The sequence below is a fragment of the Strongylocentrotus purpuratus genome, unplaced genomic scaffold, assembly GCF_000002235.5.
Source record: "Strongylocentrotus purpuratus isolate Spur 01 unplaced genomic scaffold, Spur_5.0 spur5_scaffold_17, whole genome shotgun sequence".
NCBI classification, from domain to species: domain Eukaryota; kingdom Metazoa; phylum Echinodermata; class Echinoidea; order Camarodonta; family Strongylocentrotidae; genus Strongylocentrotus; species Strongylocentrotus purpuratus.
Window position 1 is genome coordinate 5,006,916 of NW_022145602.1, and position 10,088 is coordinate 5,017,003.

Genomic DNA, 10,088 nt, shown 5'->3' on the forward strand with positions numbered 1-10,088 from the left:
TATGTAATATACTTGTTTTCTTTTCTTGAACAAAATTTACAAAGCAACAACGAAACAATACGTACAACAGAATCGCGTACACGAGTACACAATCCAAGAACGTTGAAAATATAAAATTTCTTGACAGGCGCGAACTCGGGACTGACCTTTAACGTCATCATCCGAAAAACATGACTCAGTTTCAAATAGGGGTCAGTCAGATTCAAATTGTAGGAGAAACAGATAGCCGACCGTCTTCTGCTAGACCAACTCACAGAGGTGGCCTTAAATATAGGGTATTAAGAGATATAGTTGTGACCATGGACCTCAATTTTGTGACGCACACGTGTGGGCTCATTTAAAGGTCATTATTTCAAGGTGTACAAAATTCTATAGTTTCGTCCAATTTACAATCTATATGGGATGAAACTATTTCGGTGATGCACGACTTCCGGTTATGCAACTATCACTATTTTGGGGCTATGAGCTTTAATAAACGAACTGCTGTGCAACAGCAGGAAGGAAACATATATAGCTAACATAGGCAAAAGGTATATGGTTTTTCAAGTGGCATATGGTTGGCGATCTTGCGCCTTCCATCGACTATTAACATTGGGATGAAAATTGCAATACTCCAGTCACACCGACGGGACCGACATTAGGGCCCTGTTGCACAAACCTTACCATTGATGATAACTTTGCCATCAGTGGTAACTACCATGGAAACCTTGATTTTGATTGGCTGTTGAGCCCTGTTACCATAATAGTTTCCATTGATGGCAAAGTTACCATCAATGGTAAGTTCTGTGCAACAGGGCGCTGACCAACAACAAACGGAGCAATTACATTACACCGAACGACGCAGAATCAGTCGGTTTGGTTTGGGGTCGGTGTGGAATCGGTTGGGCGGTGTGACTGAGGCATAAGACTGAACAGTTCAATGAATAGGTTTGAAAGTTATGGTCGCACAGCGAAATATGGGTTCATCCTAAAGCTTGCAGGCCGTCCACGTCGTACCTCCTGGAGCCGAGACCCTCCGAAAGCTCCTCCTCTGAGAACACCCATAAGGCTATTACGATTGTTACTCAGCATGAAAGGTCGCATGGTAGCTCCTGGCTGCGTTGGTGCTGGAGCCCCCAGCCCCCTCGGTCGGTGCTCACAGATAAACATCCGCTCGTTATAAGGATCCTCTCGGCTCCACTGGGATGTTAGGTCAACCTGGTTATTCATTTGGTTATTAGGTTGAACATCGAACATCGTAGCTCCATCGAACGGCTCAGGGATCTCTTCCCAGTTGGTGTACGCAGACGTTTCCCCGCTGTACCACTGCATCAGTCCAGTAGGCCCAACATGAAGACCAATCCAGACGGGTCTAGCGTTGTGACCCAGCATCCCTACCACCCACTTGTAGAGGAAGTTGTTCTCTTCCAAGGTGTTGACGGTCACGAGGGAGGAGCCGGGTTGTAACACTCCACAGTAGCTATTAGCGCTAGCCTGCGTCAGCCCTTCGTTGTAACCATAGAAGGTAGGTCCTGTAGCGCCAAACCGCATCTGACTTGAAGCGCCACTCTCCATACTACCAGCAGGAGGGAAAAAAAGGACACTATGATCAAATATTTGAATATATTCATTCATTCATTCAGTGTATCTATTTGTCCAATGTACGTTCAACATAGATATTTGTTTCGCTCACATGAAAATAAGGGCTCATACATAGATTACAAAGAAAATAAACAGTATACAAAATATGGATATATTTTGGTGGTGACAAAGGAATAAGCAAACAATATATTGATTTGCGTTTGGTTATGGCTCGTTACGTTTCCTTAATTTTCATAATTAATAGCAGTCTCCTTGCATATCTATGAATGGAAATTATTTACCAATATACACATGGTAAATTCAGCTGTTAAAATGAGTTAAAGCATATCGAAAGGAATCTGATATTTGGTAAAAAAAATTAAAATGGCAGGCCATTCATGCCACTGTTTGATCTCACCATTTAAAAATGACATTGGTCTCTCAAAGGACGTACAAATCATGGTCACAAATCTACAGAATTTACATTTTTTGATAATTCACTTATTGAAGGAAACAAATATTATTTAAAGGTCATTATGGTGAGAGCGAACGGTGGCATGAACGGCCTGTCATAATTAAGTTCAACTTAAATCGATCTTAGTCTTTGTGAAACACTCCACTGGTATCTTGGCTCCGTAACACAACTCTCAGCAATTTATCGTAGATTCGTTGCTAAACTTTGTGCTTACAGGAGCCTCGATATGACTTTCAAATTAGCGTTTTCTATTTTTGTATCCAGTCTGTTATTTTTTGTATCCAGTTTGTCATTTTATTGGCATTTCTGGAGTCGTGACAACATAAAAGCTTCTGTACTGGAAGTTCGTCTGGCAGTTTACAAAACAGACATAAGATTTAACCTCTTTCTCTCCCTCTGTCTGTCTTTTTTTCTTCTTCCTCTTGTCGCCTTGGTTACAATAACCAGTTTCTTGAGCCTGTACCGTAACTGCTACTTCCAGGGACCTGAATTAATGCCAGGAAATTAACTCCCTGTCCCTGAAAAAAGTTCCCTGCAAATGTAGACCGGGGGAGTATTTTACAAAGTAAAATCGACTTTAAGTTGGACTAAAATATGGCTTGCCGTTCATGCCTCTGTTTGCTCTCACCATTTTGATCTTTAGATATGATTTTCCCCTTCAATAATGAATCATCAACAAAAATAAATAATGTAGATTTGTGACCATGATTTGTACGTACCTGGAGAGACAAATGCCAGTAAATGGTTGAGAGCAAACATTTGTTTTTGATTCCTTTTGTTTTCATGTTTGTTTCTATGTATTTTTCTTTGTTTTTCACTTTTGATTTTATTCTTGCTTCTTAAAAGAATCAGTTATTGATCGATTTCTAAGGCTTGATATTATTTGAAATCTGTCTTCCTGAACCTTGACGAGTTTATCCCTAAAGCAGTTTTCCATACCAAAACTGTTTCTCATCTAATTTTGCGTGTGTCAGAGTAGGTTTTTTTTTTTTCGTATTTATTTATTTATATATTTATTTATTTATTTATTTGTTTATTATTATTATTATTATTATCATTATTATTATTATTATTATTATTTTTTTTTGGGGGGGGGGGGAACGCAAACAATGGGATTTAGGGCAGGCCCATATCTATGATTTGTAGTTAGAATCCACATGCCAGACATCCATTTAGATGATAATTCATGACAAGGGAAAATAAAAGATAATGAACACGATCACAAATACTTTCGAAGATATCGCATTGATATGATGTTCAGTTTGTATAATGACTCATTGTTGGGTTTACCTAATGCACAGTCCGATCAGTGATACAAAAAGGCTATTTAAAATTGTCTCAGGTTGATTTTTAGTAGGGCATTGTCCTAGTGTACCGCTTTGTTTTGCGATAACATCGGAATTGCAGTAACATTATTATAAAATGTGCAATGGTTCTGCGACCATGAGTAAAATCCCGTTGCTATTTGGGGGAGAGAAAAATGATTGGAATTGGCAAAACTTACCGATAGCAGCTGCCCTTGTGTTGTATCCATAGTTCGGGACATGATATAGCAGTTGGGCGGATACCGGGTTGACCACCGGGCTGACCACCGGGTTGACCACCGGGCTGTCCACCCGGTTGTCCTGGTTGCCAACGCGGAAATCCTGGTTGTCCACCGGGTAGTCCGGGTTGTCCACCGGGAAGCCCCGGTTGTCCTCCCGGTTGCCCTCCCGGTTGTCCGCCCGGTTGTCCCGGTTGTCTTCCAGGTTGTCGTGGTTGTCCAGTCGGTTGCATACGCGGTTGTCCAGTCGGTTGTCCAGTCGGTTGTCTCCCCGGTTGTCTCCCCGGTTGTCCTCCCGGTTGTCCAACCTGCCCTTGAGTTTGAGCAGCTAAAGCTGCTAGACACACTAACACACAAACGAAACCCTGCATCTTCTCCTCAAACGGACAAGACTCCTTGAAGAAGATTCCGTAAAGATATTCGAATGAAGCTTCAAGTGTGGAAGACAGTCGTTCTTTACGAGACCAAGTCGAACCAACAATGATGATAATGCTCTGATCTGATCGTTGCTAAAGTGCTATTTATACAAATCTATCTTGGCCGATCTAACAGTTTTCCTTGCGACTGAAGGTGACATTGCGCAATGAATACTCTTTTGTTTTAAATTCTGTTGACATTTGATGCCAGGTCTTGGGGGAAACGTAGGGACAAGGCTGGGTCTCCAGTTTGAAAACAATGGTTTGGGACAGGGGAACATTGATGTGGAGGGGGTAAGAGAAGGTAATCCCTGATGAGTAACATTTAGTCATGTTTCAAAGCCTTTAATGTTTGTATTCGTTAATCGCGTGATCAATTGCACGAAAGCAAAAGTTCTTCGCCCCTTTCATTTCACGCAACAAACGAGATATTGTTTAATCTACTCATTTTAATGCCTCATGCCATCGTCAAGGCAATTAGCCGTTCATATTTCAAATTGGTTGATGAGGGAACCAACTGAAATATTTCGAAAAAATACTACTGCAGTAAAATAATGGTAATTGTTACGATAACTATAATGATTATAATAACAACGTTATTCAGCATTAACAACAACAACAAAAGTAATACCACCACTAGTAGTACTACTAATACTACCATTACTATCACTGTTACTTCGTCTTAAAATGGCATAATAATTATAATGAAATGATTATGAGAATAATAATAATCATAATGATACTGATAATAATAATAATGGTTATAATAATACAATAATCATGATAATGACGTTGATAATTACATTAATGATAATATTGATAACACGATAAGGGTAAGAAGAAAAGGAAGAAGAAGGAGAAGAAGAAGAAGAAGAAGAAGAAGAAAAAAAAAATATATATAATAAAACGTTACTTATAAAGCGCTTACCACCGAAGTCTTACAGCGCTAAGAAGAAGAAGGCGAAGCAGAAGAAGCGGAAGAAGAAGAAGAAGAAGAAGAAGAAGAAGAAGAAGAAGAAGAAGAAGAAGAAGAAGAAGAAGAAGAAGAGGAAGAAGAAGAAGTAGAAGAAGAAAAAGAAGAAGAAGTAGAAGAAGCAAGAAAAGAAGTAGTAGAAGAAGAAGAAGAAGAAGAAGTAGTAGAAGAAGAAGGAGAATATGAAGGAGAAGAAAAGAAGAAACAACAACAACAACAATTACTTAGGGGTGCGTCATCAGTATTCTTCCTGTTCGAGGGACGTGTCATTCTTCTTACCCAATCCCTGCTAGAGAGGAACAGATTAGGGTAAAACGACATGCCCAAGGGTGTAATCAGGGGCTCTAATATAGGGAAACATCGTGTGGCTACCCAGGGGCGTGTGTCGTACACAGTGGCGTAATGGGCCAAAACGTTTGGGGGGGGGGGGCTGACAAAAAAAAAATCCGAATCACCCCACTCTAACATGCAGGCCCCGCTGAACTACGTTTCTTAAAGTGGGGTCTAGGGGCAAAGCCCCGGTGGGGGCGAAGGGGCGAAGCCCCCGAAGCTCAAGGGGTATGGGCATTAGCATCAATTTGAAAACCACATTTGGCGCATTAATGTCCACCGGCACTTCATGAAAAAAGAGGCCTTCTGATAAGTCAGAAAGTTAGAGTTATAAACTCTGTCGTTATTAGGGGCGTCGCTAGATATCTTTCAGTGGGGGAGGGGGGGGGAGGAGGGGTGTAGAGGCCGCCGATTACCGACAAAACGAGCCACCAAAATTATTACCGACAAATATAAAAATGCCAATGTCCAAATGTCTGCAAATTTAACCCTTTAAACCCGGGGCCAGGAACTAGGTTATTTTTCAGTTTTCCCCTCCCGCGCAAAGCGCGGAAGCTTAGACACTTTATTAAATTATTAGAGAAAGAAGACGATCCGTTGTACTGTTCTCGACTCTTAAAGCTTGTTTCGCCCCTCCCGCGCAAAGCGCGGAAGCTATGACGTTTAATTTAATTATTAGAGAAAGAAGACGATTCATTGTACCGGTCTCGACTCTTAACCCTTGTCTGAATTCACTTTCGACCATCCCGCGCGAAACGCGGAAGTTTTCAAGTTTCATTAAATTATTAGAGAATTAAAGAAGACGAATCATTCATTTTCATTCTACCGTTGAACCGTTCTCGACTTGATTTGACGTTTCAATAAATTAATACTATTAATCCTTGTCTGAATTCATTTTCGCCCATCCCGCGCGAAACGCGGAACCTTTCAAGTTTCATTAAATCATTAGAGACAGAAGACGAATCTTTTGTCTTTGTCTGAATTCAGTTCCATCCTCCCACGCGAAGCGCGGAAGCTTTCACGTTTCATTAAATTTATAGAGAAAGAAGACGATTCATTCATTTTCATTGTCCTGTTGAACCGTTCTCGACTCTTAATCCTTGTCTGAATTCCGTTTCCCCCCCCCCCTTTCGCGCAAAGCGCGGAAGCTTTGACGTTTCAATAAATTAATTCTGTTAATCCTTGTCGGAATTCTTTTTCGCCCATCCCGCGCGAAACGCGGAAGCCTTCAAGTTTGATTAAATTATTAGAGAAAGAAGACGAATAATTTTATTGTGTCTTTTTCTGAATTCAGTTCCCCCTCCCACGCGAAGCGCGGAAGCTTTGTCGTTTTCATTTAATTATTACTCTTAATCCTTGTCGCAATTTTCGCGTTTCGTTATTATTAGAGAAAGATTAAGACGATTCGTTGTACCGTTCTCGACTCTTAATCCTAGTATGAAATAATTCCCCCGCCCCCTCTCCGGCGCGAAGCGCGGAAGCTTTGCTATTTCATTAAATTATTAGAGAAAGAAGACGATTCGTTGTGCCGTTCTCTACTCTTAATCTTGTCTGAATTCAATTCCCCCCACTGGGCCCCTTAACGGTATATGTGCAGTGTTACATGATGTAAGTATGAAACGCTCGTTCGCAAATCTGTGCATGCTCAGCCCGAGTGGTGGGTAGCATGTTATCTCCCGACAGTGCTTTGCACAGTAGCTTCTGGAAAGGAATTAGTGTTACTGTTAGTGGCCACTATAAGGCCCTTAGTGACTATAAAAAAAACATATGCTCTTCCTGGCTATTTGGGAATGGGTCAGTTTGCAAGAAATAATGGAGAAACTATAGGATTTTGTTGAAAATCATGTGATATCACGAACATTTATACATTACTTGTGCAAATAAGTCATGGTTCAATTTCATTTGGGGGGGGGGGGGGGGGGGGCTGGCGCCCCCAAGCCCCCCCCCCCCACCAGTACGCCAGTGGTCGTACATGTTCTTCATGTGTCGTAAATGATATCTATGTGCGCAAATTATCTTCAAGCGTCGTACTGTATATGTTTTCCATGGGTCGTAAATTTTCTCCATTTGTCGTATATGATCTCCATGTGTCACAAGTTATTTCCAAGCGCCATACATGTTTTTCCATTGGTTGTAAATGATATGCATGTGTTGTTAAAGATCTCCATGTGTCGCAAATTATCTCCATGTGTTGTATATGTTCTTCTTGTGTTGTAAAAGATCTTTATGTGTCGCAAATTATCTCCATGTGTTGTATAATATTCTTCTTGTGTCGTAAATGTTATCCATGTGTTGTAAAAGATCTCCAAGTGTCGCAAATTATCTCCATGTGTTGTATATGTTCTTCTTGTGTCGTAAATGATATCCATGAATCGTTAGTTATTTCCAAGCGCCATACATGTTTTTCCATTGGTTGTAAATGATATAAATGTGTTGTAAAACATCTCCATGTGTCGCAAATTATCTCCATGTGTTGTATAATGTTCTTCTTGTGTCGTAAATGATATCGCTATGTCGCAAATTATATCCAAGCGTCATAAATGTTTTTCCATGTGTCGTATATGTTTTTCCCTGGATTGTAAATGTTTTCCATGGTTGTGTTGACCATCAAGAAGTTCGGAAGAATTCGTGTTCAAGATATGAACAGAATCCCCACCATATTGTATACATATGTTACTTCTAAATTGGACAATTACGACAGCGGTGTAGCGTAAATCCAACTAGGGGGGGGGGGACGATTGCACTAAATGAATAAACATATGCTCATTTTAATGTTAACAAGTTATGTGATATTAATGGGGTGGATATTAGAGGGATCCCAGCGTGTTCTTTTCTTTCTCGTCATTCCCCCATTTCAATACAAAATAAAAACAATCTTCGGGCTCCTCTTCCTTTTTTACGTCATTCTATTAGGGGAGGGGTAACTCGAACAATTATTAGCTCATTTTAATGTTTAAAAGTTCTGTGGTAAGGGGTTGGATATAAGAGGGATCCCAGCGTGTTCTTTTCTTTCTCGTCATTTCCCCATTTCAATACAAAATAAAAACAATCTTCGGGCTCCTCTTCCTTTTTTACTTACGTCATTCTATTAGGGGAGGGGTAACTCGAACAATTATTCGCTCATTTTAATGTTTAAAAGTTCTGTGGTAAGTGGTGGATATAAGAGGGATCCCAGCGTGTTCTTTTCTTTCTCGTCATTTACCCATTTCAATACAAAATAAAAACAATCTTCGGCCCCCTGTTCTTTTTTTACTTCGACATTCGATTAGGGGAGGGGTATATGTCCCCCATTTCAATTTAGCTAAGCCACAGCTGGACAAGTCTGCTTGCTAAAGACCTCATGATATTTCGATTTTAGAGTTCACAACAGTGCAGGAGGGACACTCACCCCTACAGAATTCTTCACAAACATCCACTTTACCTCCCTGTCATCAAATGCATCCACATCAGGATAACTATATACTAATTAAGCGTTCTTGTATAGCGCATACATTATGATATTAATATCTTCTATGCGCTTTCTAAGGATTTGGAATATTATGACCCCTACTTCAGCTCCAGTTACCGGAGCGCTCAGTGAGTTCAAGGAATAAATCCTTTATTAGCCCCACTGTACTACTTAAAGCTACATGCGCCCTCTATATAGCAAACAAAGCCTAATCGGTGACCATTGGTCTCCATGAACTTATTTTTTATGTTAAGTGAGAGATGATTTGATGAGATAACCACCTGCCAGTGACCTTGCAGGTTGGTTAAATCCCTCCTGTAAACTCGTACAGATGGGCTTAAGGTACCCAGTTACTACACCTAGGTAGAGTGTGGCAAAATTAGATCAACGCCTGGCCATAGGATGTTTGAGTTGCGGCAGACACTGCAAGACACATCCGACTTCCTCAATTATAATAACCATTCCTGTGAACTATACCTTTTTTAAGTAAAAGAATAATATGTATCTACTAAAGTTTGGAGCACATGTTGTTTTTAATCAGACCTATGACTGACCTTGAACTTGCTGATACTGACATTGTTAGTTTCACTTCTTTCTTTTTAAAATATCAATTTTATAGCTCTTTTAAAGACCGTCAATACTACTGGGCCAAAAGGGATTAGACCACACAGCGAGGTCACTGACAGGTGGCTATCTCATTAACTCAGCTCTCAACTAACATAAGAAAAAGAGGATCATGGGGACCAACAGGCATCGATTGGGGAAGTTTTCTATATAGAGGGAGCAAGTAGCTACAAGTAGGACAGTGTGGCTTTAAGTGTCGTAATGTGTGTAAGTTGAATTTGCTGGAGGCTTTTTAGTGTCAAGTGTATACGTTTTGTTGTCCTCCTTTTCTTTTTCAAATGTAATCATTTACGAATGTACAATCTGATGTTTTATTTGATGTTTAATAACAAAATGGTTTTGAATTGAATTGCATTGTTTTGAATTGATACTACTTTATTTTCTTTCTCTATCATGACTTTTACAAAAACTTCGGAAGTCATCCCTTGGTACCTTGCGCGACCTGATATATGATTAATCACTTCAATAATGATCAAAGTCACTACATCGTTATTATTACTATCATTATGTTTATCAATAAATTTATTTCTTGTAGTGCATTATTACTACCGTTGATATTAATACTGTTGTTGAAATTGTTGTAATTATTAAAAGTATATTAACATTTTCATCAATATCATTATTATCATCATCATCATCATCATCATCATCATCCTCATCATTATCACTATCATCATGATCATGATCATCATCATCATCATTATCATCATTATCATTAT

At 39.8% G+C, this 10,088-nt stretch overlaps 1 protein-coding gene across 1 annotated transcript; it reads right to left on the reverse strand.

Annotated features, from left to right (window-relative positions):
* On the reverse strand, window positions 1-4,213 carry LOC591260 (30 kDa spicule matrix protein). The gene is made up of 2 exons (XM_790831.4): window positions 3,540-4,213; window positions 1-1,555 (listed from the first exon to the last, which is right to left on the reverse strand). Exons 1-2 carry the CDS (start codon window positions 3,947-3,949, stop codon window positions 937-939), a joined length of 1,029 nt encoding a protein of 342 aa, XP_795924.3. The 5' UTR covers window positions 3,950-4,213; the 3' UTR covers window positions 1-936.
* Window positions 4,214-10,088: the final 5,875 nt, after the last annotated feature.